Raw genomic sequence first — 14,006 nt, forward strand, 5'->3', positions numbered from 1 at the left:
CTGTCGGTCTCATCACCAGGGAGACGGGCGCTAAGTAGGCGCCTGGCAGAGACAAACTGGCATTGAGCTCAGGAGCCACAAAGCTTTCAGGCAGCAAACAGGCCTTTTAATGAAGAGAGGGAGAGAGTGAGGGAGTGAGAGAGAGAGTGAGAGGGTGAGGGAGGGAGGGTCACACTGACATGGCAAAGACACACCGAGGAGAGAAAGATAAAATTAACTGAGGCTCACCATACAGGGCCAGTGAGATGTGGGGAAACGATGGGCTAGCAGCAGGCTAGCAGCAGGCTAGCAGCAGGCTAGCTAGCTGACAGCATTGTTGTCAGCTTCTACGAAGTCTGGCCGAGGCCTTCAGGGTCAACACTGCAGCCTCCTGGTGGCTGTCAGTGAACGCACCACCATCACTTGCTGTCTTAGCCAGTCAGATCTGGAGTCTGTGATGCTGAGACCAGCTAGCTAGCTGGCTAGCTAGAGTTACACTGAACTTCCCACGTCCTGTGATTGAATAAGAACCTGAGAGGCTCTCTCACTGAACTCCACCAGGAGACCTGCTGGCCACCACCATGAAGCCACCACAGCAGAGGATGAAGATTTATAATGTAAACAACGTGTTGGTAGTTTTGCTGGACTTATAGAGAGCCGTGCTTTATCTCCCCTGGAGGTCTTCAAACTTCCTTCAAATCAAACTGCATTCGAAGGTGTTGCCGGGGTCAGTGGCCTCAGTCACTGCGTCAGAACTGTGATTTAAAGGCTCCAGAAGAACACAGTGTTGCTCCAGCAGGTCGAGCTGCACGACGGTGATGTCGGGTGGACTCTCCATCCACAGTGTTGTACTGAGGATACAGTGAGGTGTGGACTGAACACGACCGAGCCACTGGCGGCCCAGACGCAGTGCAGCTGCCCGGCGCTAAACACCTCGCAGTGCTGAGAGGAACACAGTGTGACTCCAGGTGACGTCTCTGACGCCAGAAGCTCTCAAGACACAAGACCTCAATCATCCATCCATCATCCATCATCCATCTATCATCTATCATCCATCCATCCATCCATCTAACATCCATCCATCTATCATCCATCCATCTATCATCTATCCATCCATCATCCATCATCCATCTATCATCTATCATCTATCATCCATCCATCCATCTATCATCTATCCATCCATCATCCATCATCCATCCATCATCCATCTATCATCTATCCATCCATCCATCATCCAGCCATCCATCATGTATCCATCATCCATCCATCCATCCATCATCCATCCATCCATCCATCTCTCCCTCCATCCATCCATCCATCCATCATCCATCCATCTCTATCTATGCCTGGCTGCCTGGCCCTAAACACCTCGCAGTGCTGAGAGGAACACAGTGTGACTCGAGGTGACGTCACTGACGCCAGAAGCTATTAAAAGCCCTTTGCCCACCTGAGTCTGAGGCGGCACTGGGGAGAGAGAACGCAGTGCAAATGAAGTGTAAAAAGAAAAAAAAAAGAGAGAGAGAGAGATTTTCTCATGTTTTCTCATTCACAAGTGTGGAGGGGGGGTGGTGGTGGGGGGTGAGGAAGAGGAGGGAGGAGACAGGAAGTGAAGGCTGTGAAGCATCAATGGGGAGCAGCAGCAGCAGGTAGAGGAAGAGAAGCAGTGTTTGGGTCCACGTTCCAGTGGAGGGAGGACGCTGAGCTGCTAGCTTCCTGTTCTCGTTCCAGCTCATCACACTCACACTTTGTACATGGAACACACACACACACACACACACACACACACACACACACACACACACACACACACACACAGGTTTGTCATTCCCAGTGAGCAGACTGCTGCTGCTTGTTGACTCACTGCAGTTTATTCAGAGTTCTTTCGTGGGATGTGAAAGTGCAACGCAGTTTAGATCCCCCCCCCCCCCCCCCCATCTCTCTCTGGACCAGTTGTTAAACCAGGTGTAAAAGCAGCCAGCCGGCCTGGTTCTTCACTCTTCCTCCCTCCCTCCCTCCTCCTCCTCCTCAGGAGTCTCACTCTTCACATCCAGCCACAAACCACTGGACTCTGGCGGCGCCCCCTGCTGTGACTCTGAGCTGCCTCATCTCCTCCGCACGGCTGACTCCTAGCATTATTTTTCAAACAAGGATGAATTCAAATCAGATTGATTTTTCATCATCGCCCCCCCCTCCCTCAGCTCAGTCACACTGCAGTGATGGAGTCCAGCTGCATCTTCTGCCCACTGTCTCTCTCTCTCTCTCTCTCTCTCTACCTGGACCTCTGCATGAGATCACGTACAGCGTCCTGCCGAGTCCAGGAGGGTCCAACTCAGAAGTTCAGACTCGGAGAAGGTCTCCAATGCTGTGTCTCAATTCAGGGTCTGCACCCTTGAGACCGAGTGTCCTCCGTCTGAAGGAAGCGTTCTTAGAGTTCCCAGCCTTCCCAGCGGTGCAGCCTTGGAATGGGCTAAAACGAGTGCGTATTTCCGAGTACGCATTTTGAGCTTCCTCAGCACCCTCGGGAAGTTGGAGGAGCCTCCGCGCAGTGCGGTGACGCAACTTCCTTTCAAAATGCGCACTGCAAGGATGCAGAGCCTGAATTGAGACACAGCACAAGTCTCCAAAGAAGCTTCCTGCAGACAGAACAGGGACCAAACCCGGTTCTGCTCCAGGGTGAGGGAACTTGTCGACCTCTTCCAGGTTCTGCCGCTCCCCAACGCCGACGGCTTCACGCTTTTAATCGTTCACGCACATCGGTTTTAACGATGGAATCCAATTATTGCTTCAAACTGATGCATTTCTTCAGAGTCAGAGTCCAGCTGCAGCGGACGCTAGCAGCTCCAGTTTGTCCTGCAACTGTTGGTGAGTGTGTGTGAGTGTGAGTGAGACGATCGCCCCCCCCCACCCCGACACACACTCACAACAATTCTGCTAAATGACAATGCAGCAAACAAAGAGGAAGAGTGCAGCACGCTGGGGAAGCAGCAGAGAAGAAACAAACCCTCCTCTGGCGGGGGGGGGGGGGGGGGGGGGGGGGTCCCGTGTTAATAAAGCAGCCTCCAGTCGCGGCGGCACAATGGAGCCATTGATCATCTGGTGTCATCGTTAAACCCTGCGCTTCGTCTCACGCCTCCAATAAAGGGAAAATGTCAAGCGTTCCCAGGCCGCAGCAGAGACGGATGGCTTTGATGTTCTGCCATTGATTATGAGAGATATGTTTATGAAGAGTTCTCCTCCGACAGCCGACAGCCGGGCCGCTCTCTCCCTCCGCCTGGGTCGACACCGGACCTCGCTGCAGGCGCTCCTCGGCGGCATCGTCGACTCCACTCGAGGAGCTCTGCTGCTGAGACCGCCGGTCGTTACGGTGTCGCAACAGTCGCCATGCAGGTACCTCGGTTAGCAAAGCGCTAGCTGACTGTTGCAGTGCTAACTGCTGGACACTGTGCAGAGATACACCTCAAGAACAACAACACTGAATCCTTTGCATCTGCTAAGAATTCCACTATTATTCCACTCTACAGTAAAGTTTGGCGGTGATGAAACCAGCATGGCCTTCTTCTCTGCTCCTGCAGGAAGACCTTCCTCACCTTGCTCTCCAGCTGGAGACCAAGGTGAGGAAGATCTTCCTCAACAAGGCCAAACTGCTTTAACACTGGTGTCACTAGTTTAACACTGGTGTCACTGGTTTAACACTGGTGCCACTGCTTTAACCCCAGAACAAGGATGACAAGGGGAGCTTCAACTGGAGCCACTGGAACACTGGACTGTGTGTAATGACACTCGTGCTTTGTGTCTCCTCTCTTACGCTCGAGAGGTCCCGTCAGCATCGTTACTGCCTCTGACCTAATTAGCTCTCTGCATGGCCCGGATGCTCCGCCTACCTGAGCTCTCCCGAGTGTCCAGAGGTATCACGGCCCAAACATGAGGGGAACCTACTTTTATAGTTGACTGCAAGTATTTTGGTTTCATCAGCAGCCTTTACTAACCCAATAGAGTCCAGTCACTACTAACATTACCAACATTTCCTCTTTGAATAACTTATTCTCAGTAGCAAATGAAAATTATTCATTTGGGATTTTCTCTGTGTCTTTTTTTCACGTCATCATCAGCATATTTGACCATTTTCAACTTCGAGAAAGCCTCATTTTAGGTTATTGCAGACCTTTGACCCATAGTTCAGTCTTTGTGTATTTTAAGCTCTGTGTAAAAATAAAGAAAAAGCAAGTCAACAGTTCTTCCAGTGGTAAATAAGTTTCAATAATTATTATTCCACCAAATCCTGCATCCTAGCATCAAGCTAGCTAGCTTCTTCTTCTTCTTCTTCTTCTTGCAGATTCCCGCTGCAAGACTCTTAAATCTTTGCTTGGTGGCCCCACTTTACGCCAGGTCTCCGAGACCTCCTGGCATAGACGTTGTCGTACCCGAGCTCACCCAATCTATTCATCTCGTCTCACCGTCCCCTCGCGTATCTTCTCACACCTGCCAGTCACACGGTTCCGGCTCGTACACCCTCGACAATCAGCAGGAAATGAACGGGCAGCAAAGCATTTCCTGCCGAGGCGCACGGTCCCGACAGCCGCTGCTGCTGCCTCGGAGTGATAGCATCTAGCATGTAGCATCTAGCATCAGGCTCGTCTCTGAAGAGACGCACTGTCTTTGGCTGTCTCCTGGCCAGGAAGAAGCACAAGGCTCAGCTTCCTGCAGTGAGAGACCCGGTGGAGCTCATTCACCAAAGGTTTGCACACAAACATCATTGCATATGCAAAGTCATCTGCTGAGCACGTGCAGTACAGACTGTCTGTCAAATGGGCAAAATAGCGCAATCCGTCCGTTTAGCAGGTTTGACTCATGAATATGCAGATGTGGGCGGATCTGACAGATGGGTGGAGAAGACGCAAATAGAAGATAGAACGCACACAATGTCCAATAGAGGCTGGGAGCTGATGTCAGGGGCTGTTGTTGAGTTAGGGTTAGCTAACCCTAGCTAACGCTAACCCAGCTCACACAAAGCTCAGTCACTGTTAGCTAGTTCCTTCAGTTTCCCGTCAGGAAGCTGCGATTGGTTGAGAAAAAGCCCAACGCTGAAGCAACACTGACATTCAAGAGCTACAAGATGGAACCTGTTTACCCGACACTCAACCAGTGGGCCGTGGGTCAAAGGTGGGTCACGAAGCTTTTCGTTTTGATTGGGTCGCGCTTTTGTAGGCAGTTTCAATTTTATTTTGAATTCCGGGATTTCAAAATAAGTATATTTCTAGAGAGAAACTGTTGGGCTTTTATTTTGCAGGACATTTGCTAGACATGACTGACAGTGGACAGTTGTTTGGGGGGGTGCACACGGGGGGCGGGGGGGACACACCCTCTCTGTTGTGGTCCACTGGAAGCACTGAAGGAGGAAGTATCTGATGGAGAGAGGAGCTGCACTGGCAGGTGAACAGGTGGGCTTGGAGAGCGCAGCGTGTGATTGGCTGACGGACAGGCGGTTGCCCTCAGTCAGGGTGTCGAGCGGCTCGCAGATTATGGGGTGTTCATGACGAGCGAGCGCCCGGGTCTGGTACCGTGCACCGCCCGGGTCTGGCCGGCGTCTCCTGAACCGCGGTCCATCCAAAGCCTGCGGCTCTAATCTATGGCGGACGGACTTAATCTGAGGTAAAGCCTATTTCAGCAGATTATTTGGGTCATTGGCTCAATAATTTACACTTTGTTCCATTTTCATAAAACCGTGTCTTCTGGGGTTATCTGAGGTCAAATGTCAGCGCGGGCAGGAAGTCGGTCATCAAATAAGAAGAATAAAAATCTGAATAAATAAAACAAAACCCTGCTAGTGGAATCATTAATGTTATTATTACTATTGTTATTATTATTATTATTATTATTGACCAAGTCTGCAAGTAAATCTGCTTTTCTAATTGCTGTGTTTATTATTGTTGCAAGCGTTCTCCATGGCGCCACCTTGATTACTAGTTATAAAAATGAATGCTGTTTTATTATTTTTGATTCATTTCTTCAGTCTTGCCACTCCTCTGCTTCCGTGCGGCACTAAACAACCAATAAAGTTCATTCAAATACTTACAGCACCGCATTCAAATCATCACATTTAAAAATAAATAATGATGCAAAGCAAATTGGAATGTCTTAGAAATATAGTCCTGTGTGTGTGTGTGTGTGTGTGTGTGTGTGTGTGTGTGTGTGTGTGTGTGTGTGTGTGTGTGTGTGTGCTCACCCTGCATGTCATCATTGACCAGTTTGTCAGGTCACTGCTGGGGACAAACAGCATGTTCGTGTTTGTTGTCTGCTTTATTCATATTACAGCTTCTCCTGTCAGAGGGATCGACTTAAAGGGCTTTTGTGGGATAGTGGATAAATAGGACACACACACACACACACACACCCATCCCTGACGCATTAATGTCAAAGGGATATTGTACAGACTTAAGTGATAATGCTTCAGTATTGTCAAAAAGCAGACTGGCATGCTGTGTGAGTGTGTGTGTGTGTGTGTGAGTGTGTGTGTGTGTGTGTGTGCAGGGTGGGGGAGTAATTCCATGTCTTAGTGTGTGCATTTGACGGTGAGTTTGGCCTTTTGCGTTCTGGCAGCAGATGTGTGTGAGGCCGAGTGGATTTGCGTGGTCGCCTCCCACACAGTGGCTCCAGAGGAGAAGGTGAGCAGGAGGAGGAGCTTCAGCATGGACACTGGACCCTGCAGCCTGTCAGGCAGTCATGGTCCCCTGAGCTGAACTGAGATGTGTGCTGCATTCAAAGTGATGGGATGGACTTGGACCAGCTGAAGCCGCTCGTTAAAAAGCTCTAACGGGCTGCACTTGGCCCCCGGGCCGTAGTTTGCCCACGCCTCAGTCTTGAGGGCACTCTACGCGGAAAACATTCAAAGTTCAATTGGGTCTTGGTTCTGGCAACAGAGCCGCTCTGCTCCAGAACCGCTCTTCTCGCTGGGCCGCCACAGACACAGTGTGAGGCCCAGCAGCTGCCAGCAGAGGTGAAGGCAGAGAAGAGAAGAGAAGAGAAGGCAGACACACAACAAAAACTAAAGCAACACTCAGTTGTATGTCTGCTGCTGCATCACAGCACAGATGGGCTCTCTCTCTCTCTCTCTTTCTCTCTCTCTCTCTCTCTCTCTCTCAATCGGAGGGAAAAGTCCTCGTGTTCTGCCGCTGCTGACGGGGTGTGTGGGAGGAAAGCGGAGAGAGAAAGTGAGAGAAGTGGGATGGAGGGAGATTCAGAGTGTGTGAACGAGAGGCAGAGACGGAGTCACGTCAGGGGACTTATTTTCTCAGTGGGAATTAACATGCTTTTATTTTGAAAAGCCACCCTGAGCTCATTTTGGGGTTTTCACATTTCACCGTTTCACAAGTCACTCCTAAATTGAAGCCATTTTTATATTTCTGACTGTTAAAACTGACTGCACTTCATCACGGCCGGCGGTTGTTTCTGAAGTTTCCCCTTTTGGACGCCCGTGATCTTTTCTGTGTTTCCAGATAAGGTGTGACTCTGAACTCAGAGTCACATTGTGTAAAAAAAAAAGCAAAATGAAAACAGAGAGTTTGAGCCCAACAGCCACTTTATGAATTACCTATGGAAGAGAAGAGTGCAGAGCCCCGAGCATCTTTAATGCAGGACAATCTGTCCCTGCCACACACACACACACACACACACACACACACACACACACACACACACACACACACACACACACACACACACACACACACACACACACACACACACACACACACCGCATTAATGTCAAAGGGATATTGTACAGCACACTTAAGTGATAATGCTTCAGTATTGTCACAAAGCAGACTAGCATGCTGTGTGTGTGTGTGTGTGTGTGTGTGTGTGTGTGTGTGTGTGTGTGTGTGTCCGATTTGTAAAATAACAGGGGGGAAACTTATTGGAATTTTTTGACTTGAAAATTTACTGAAAATTTAATTTTTTGCAGAATATCGCAGAGTTTTTGGCAGAATATCGCAGTGTTTTCTGCAGAATATCGCAGTGTTTTTTTTACAGAATATCGCAGTGTTTTCTGCAGAATATCGCAGTGTTTTTGCAGAATATCGCAGTGTTTTTGCAGAATATCGCAGTGTTTCTGCAGCCAGTCTCAGCGGGGGAGGGACTGCGGCTGGCCATCGTGCAGTGAAATCAGGTCGCAGGATCAGCTGGGCCTCCCAGTGTGACACCAGCCAGTCCGTCCCTCCGATCCGTCCGTCCGTCCGTCCAACGGACTTTCTGCTTCATCAAGAGCTGTGAGCTCATTTAGTTTGTTGCGCCGATCAATTTGCAATCAATTTCAAATTAGTGATGTGGGGGCCACTGGGCTCCTGGGAGCACGGCCAGAATAAACCAACCTATAAAAAGCTGCTCGCTGCCGGACAGAAAAAACTTTGACCCCAAACCACCAGCAGCCGCTGCTGAATCTGCAGCTTTTCTTTACCCAGCAGCAGCAGCAGCAGCAGCGCCTGTCATTCCTCTCCTCCATACGGTGGTGCAGGCTCTTCTCGTGCCGCTGCAGATGCCTTCTACTGTGGGATATGTTGGCGAGCTGTTGAAGAGCTTCAGGCTGGAGGAGCAGCAAGGCCAGCTCCCACCACTGCCACATGGAGGCGCTGCACCTCCCTCCCGCCACTGGACCGAAGCTCCTGGCTGGAGAGCAGCCAGCATGGGGACACCTTCAACCCCGTGAAGGAGTCTAGTCTCCTCTAGATCTATGCTCTGATTCTCCTCCACCCAGCCTCCTTCCAGCCACGTCTGTCCGTTCTAAAGGACCCTAAACCAGCGCCACCATCAGGCTCAGTCAGCGAGGAGCTCCAGTAAGGAGCGAGTCGTGGGAAAAAAAAAAAAATATTTGCTTGCAGTGAATGTTAATATAAAAAACGTAAATCGAAAATAAAGTGTAGTAATCTTTGCCAGGTGGACACGAGGCATAAATACGGTGGAAGTATTCCACAATCTGTCTGCTTGGGAGCTGTGGACCTCTCACTCTCAGTTTATATCACTTCATCTGCAGTCCCCTGGATGAAGCCACCACACAGGCTGCCTCCACCTGGACTGCATCCTGCTGACCTGCTCTCTCTCTCTCTCTCTCATTGGATTCTTCCTCTCCTCCTCCTGATGATTCCCTGGAGAGAAGCAACAACCTGCTAAATGGAGGCAAAAGACCGACTGCCTGACTGAGGCCTGGATCCACTGGTACACACACACACACACACACACACACACACACACACACACACACACACACACACACACACACACACACACACACACACACACACACACACACACACACACACACACACACGTCAGAAACAAATGGCAGGGCCAGCCATGGTCTTCCATTGATCTCAGCTCCAACAGGATGATAAACGCAGCCGCTCGTCTTGTTAACACCACTATTGAATCTCAGGCGCTGATTTAGAGCTCAACAAAAACACACACACACACACACACACACACACACACACACACACACACACACACACACACACACACACACACACACACACACACACACACACACACAGATGTTGTAGCCAGGGTTCTACCAACGGTGATTGACTCTCACTTCAAAAGGCTGATTAGACTTTGATTTTGATTTCCATGCTGCTGGTGTGTTTGGTGTCTCTCCCCCCCCCCCCCCCCACCAGTTGAGAAACACTGCTCTAAACAGAAGAGAAGCTTCACTGCCAGGTCAGCGTCTCTGCTTCTGCTGCTTTTCAGAGGACGCTGCTCCCCAGGTGTGTGAGTGTGTGTGTGTGTGTGTGTGTCAGATGTTTCCTGAAGGGAGGAAGGGAGGGGGGGGGGGGGGTTAGTGCCGTCAAATCAGCCAGCAAAGCAAAACTGCTCATTTCAAGGAGAAGAACTTCACCACCGATGTGAAGAAGACGTCCACATCAAATATGCATCAGCACAGAGGCCCCCCCCCCCCCCCCACACACACACACACACACACACACACACACTTGAGAAAAAGTTGAAACACCTGACAACACGCAGACCAACGTTCTGCTTGTTGTCAATTCACTGGGATTTTTCTCAACAATGGATCTCCTCCTCCTCCTCCTCCTCCTCCTCTTCCTCCCCGTCCACCTCCTCCTCATGACTGTAGCTCCCAGTCGTAATGGCTCCTGCTCACTAGCAAGTGTGCAGGGAGTGAGTGCCTCTTCAATCACACTCATCATGACGGAGCGAACAACTTTAAGTGCAAATAAATGAGCCGTCATAAAACAAGGAGGAGTTTTTGGAGGGAAAAAACAAAGAAGCAGCAAAGGAAATGAAAGGAAGTTGATGAGCACCACCTCCTCCTCCTCCTCCTCCATATTTACTCCCTCACTTGGTCTCTGATCACCTGAAAACCTCAAAGCCCCCAAAATCAATAAATAACTGAATCAATCAGTGGAATCTCTGTGAAGTGACCACATGTGATGTTTGTCCCCCAGCTGCTGGGTGGGCAGCCAGTCAGTCACTCAGCCAGTCAGTCAGTCACTCAGCCAGTCAGTCAGTGGAACCTTGGGGACAGAGAGTGAGGAAGAGACGCTCGCTGGCTTCACTCTCCTCCAAATATCATCAGAACATCATTTATTCACCCCCCCCCACCCAAGATGGCCGCCTCAGAGTCGCTCAAACATCAAACGCATGCATGTGCGCACACACACACACACACACACACACACACACACACGCATGTGCACTTTGCAAGTGGTCCCGGAGGTCTTTTAATTTTTTGAGAGGTTATTTTTAGTTGAGGGAAAATAATCGAGGTGGAAAGATCCATCTGTCCAACACTCTGGTTCCAGCTGCTCCTTTCTAGCGGGGGAGGGGTGGGGGGTTGGGGGGGGGGGGCACTACTGAACAGACATAAATATACACAGATGGGATTTTTTTCTCACTCTTAATCTTCCAGAATGCTTCTGCAGCAGAGGAAGGGAGGCGGCCTGTGAGAGAGTCAACTGAAGATAGGAGGAACTGCCACAGGTCAAAGGTCACCCGTCACTTCACAGAGAGAGAGAGAGAGAGAGAGGTTTTGAAAGAATTCTCACAACGAGCTCCACTGTTTGTTCCAACACCAAAGACTTGTGTGGACCCTATGCCCAAGGAGGAGGAGGAGGAGTCACAGGAGGAGTCGCAGGAGTCAGATGGACGTGTGAATCACTGGGGGAATCAAATCAGTGGACACCAGCGTCCAGGGTTTCATTTCAAACCACTTCATTTGAAAAAAGTCCTCAGATTGATCAAATAAAGAGTCGAGTGTGTGTGTGTGTGTGTGTGTGTGTGTGTGTGTGTGTGTGTGAGTGTGTGTTGTAACCTAGATCTAAGCTGACAAGACGGCAGCCATTCACTAATAAGTGAGCAGCAGAGTGAGACACCTGAGCAATCAGAAGCAGCTCAATCTCAAACCATCACTCACACCGTGTGTGTGTGTGTGTGTGTGTGTGTGCGCGCAGTTCAAAGAAAAAGCTCCATGCTTGTGTCACACTGTGGACACTCCCCCCAACCCCGCTTTCTTTCAAGGAGTGATTGAAAATGTGTCTGTTGAGAGAGAAAGTGATGATCTTGCAGGACTCACGACTCAGTTCAATCAGTCCCAGTCGTTTATTGACTGCACATGACAGGAAGTGGACTCGTTGTTTGCTTTGTGGATCTGACCCTCAGTCTTTTGTGTCGAGACTTCGCAGATATTGCAGCTGAAGCTCGAATCAATGTGTTTTTTTCCAACATGAAGATGTTGATATGAGACAGCGCAGGGCAATGTTTGACTGGTGGGGTCACAGTGGGGTCTACAGTGTACCAGAGGGGGTGGTGGTAGCGGAGCAGCAGCAGATGGATGCAGTGTTTGGGTGGAGGAAACAATGCATCCTGGGATATCATGGAGAAAACATGTTGCTGGAATGTCAATGGAAAATGAAGCAAAGCAAAGTTGCAACCAAGTCAGCGTCTTTGAAGCCCCACCAGGGGGTTTAGCTCTTAGAACCACCTAGAACCACCTAGAACTAACCAGAACCACCAGGGGGTTTAGCTCTTAGAACCTCCTAGAACAACCTAGAACCACTTAGGACCATCCTAGAACCACCAGGGTGTTTAGCTCTTAGAACCACCCAGAACCATCCTGGACCACTTATAACCTCCTAGAACCACCTAGAACCATCCAGAACCACCAGGGTGTTGAGCTCTTTATTGTCTGTGGAAACACAGCAACCATGGAGGAGATGCAGCTGTTTGATGACTGACTGACTGTTAACATAATTTCTTCAACTTTCAGCGGGCCGGATTTTAAAAAAAAGCCTAACGGGCCGCATATGGGCCCCGGGCCATAGTTTGCCCACGCCTGGTCTGAGCGAACTTGCTGCTGGACTGATTGAGCCGACACTGGATAGACAGTCTCCTGCAGTGAAGGGAAGAGTTGAGAGGAGCTCCGACTGCCCCATCACTGCGACTCTGAAGGAGGTCCAGCAACAACAACTAAAGTTGTTTGAGAGCAAGAGAGAGAGAGAGAAAGAGTGGAGCGACTGCACAACACTGGCGGAGAGAGAGAGAGAGAGAGAGAGAGAGAGAGAAGTCAGGGAGAAGACGCACTGCACTCTGGGTAAAGTCAACCCAAATCGCTGCTAAAGTGTGTGTGGTTTTTGTGTGGTTTTGCGTGTGTGTGTGTGTGTGTGCGTGCGGGCGGGGATTTGTTGGTCTGATCCAAGGAAGTAGATGATGGGGGGATAAAATGGCAGTGGCTCGAGCTCTTGGAGAGGGAAAAAACAATTTAATTCCAGATGCATCTGTTTCCTCTGAACTGCCTGGCGGAGAGCACTTCACACACGTGACTGGAAAATCCCTCCGTTCCCACCATACACACCACCGGCATCATCATCATCATCATCATCATCAATATTATTATTATCATTATTATCAATAGTATCAATAGTATTATTATCATTATTATTATTACTATTATTATTATTATTATTATTATTATTATTATTATCATCATTATTATCAATAGTATCAATAGTATTATTATTATTATTATTATTATTATTATTATCAATAGTATTATTATTATTATCATTATTATTATCATCATCATCATCATCATCATCATCATTATTATTATTATTATTATTATTATTATTATTATTATTATTCTGTTGAACCAGAATTCAGAAGGAATGTCTGATTCCTGTAATTTCCACTACATTTTTATTTTTGTCAGTTTCAAGTGACTTCAGTCCTCATGGGGGGGGGTTCTAACTATTTGGTCAAACTTCTTCTTATTGCTGCTGCTGCTGCTGCTTCCCAGCTCTTCATTAAAACTTTGTCTCTCCGGTGTGTGTGTGTGCGCGTGTGTGCACTCACCCTCCAGGCAGAAGATGACCATCCAGGCTATCCAGAGGTCCGAGTTGTGGAACTTGACCATGGCTCCTCAGCAGCTCCTCGGCGGCTCCTCAGCGACCGCACAGCGCAGCAGCTCCGCTCGCAGCTCCCTTCAAGCAAAGTGGAAGTGCATGAGACATCGGCGGCGCGGCGCTGCTTCTTCTGCTGCTGCTGCTGCTGCTTCTTCTCGGCGTCCTGGATGTCGGTGTTGCTGTTTTTACGCAGAGCTAAAAAAGCAACATAGCCCGCAAGAAAAACAGAGAGAAAAAAAAAAAGAAAGAGATTTTGGGGGCGGGGCGACTAAACGGAATGAAAAAGTGAGTTGAGGTGAGTTGCCGGGAGCGACATTGGTGACAAGCGGGGCAGCAGAGGCTCCAAGCCGGCGGGAGGTTCGACAGTCCCGCGGCTCCTCCTGCGGCTCCTCGGTCTCGCGCGGGCTGCACTCTCTCAAACGCCACAGAAATAGAAATACAGACGTAGACGTAGATAGATCCCCTCAGGTAGAGCTCTCCGGTAAAAGTGTGAGCTCCCCCAGTGTCGGTCACTCCTCTCCGGCGTCGGTGCTGAAGTGACTCAGGAGCTGCGGACGCACTGACGCTCCTCCAGTCCGCCGCTCGGCGCGGTGCTGCGCTCCACGCTCACTACAG

At 49.6% G+C, this 14,006-nt stretch overlaps 1 protein-coding gene across 1 annotated transcript in view; it reads right to left on the reverse strand.

Annotated features, from left to right (window-relative positions):
• The window catches only part of igsf11 (immunoglobulin superfamily member 11), an 89,759-nt gene extending 76,324 nt beyond the window's left edge, over positions 1-13,435 (reverse strand). Inside the window, exon 1 of the mRNA XM_076015217.1 lies at positions 13,342-13,435. Within this exon, the coding sequence (XP_075871332.1) occupies positions 13,342-13,402 (61 nt within the window). The 5' untranslated portion in view covers positions 13,403-13,435. The remainder of the gene's footprint in view (positions 1-13,341) is intronic.
• Between the last annotated feature and the right edge of the window lie 571 nt (positions 13,436-14,006).

This window comes from Nelusetta ayraudi, unplaced genomic scaffold, assembly GCF_046127955.1.
Source record: "Nelusetta ayraudi isolate G7.1 ecotype Tasmania unplaced genomic scaffold, CSIRO-AGI_Nayr_v1 ptg000182l, whole genome shotgun sequence".
Taxonomy (NCBI): domain Eukaryota; kingdom Metazoa; phylum Chordata; class Actinopteri; order Tetraodontiformes; family Monacanthidae; genus Nelusetta; species Nelusetta ayraudi.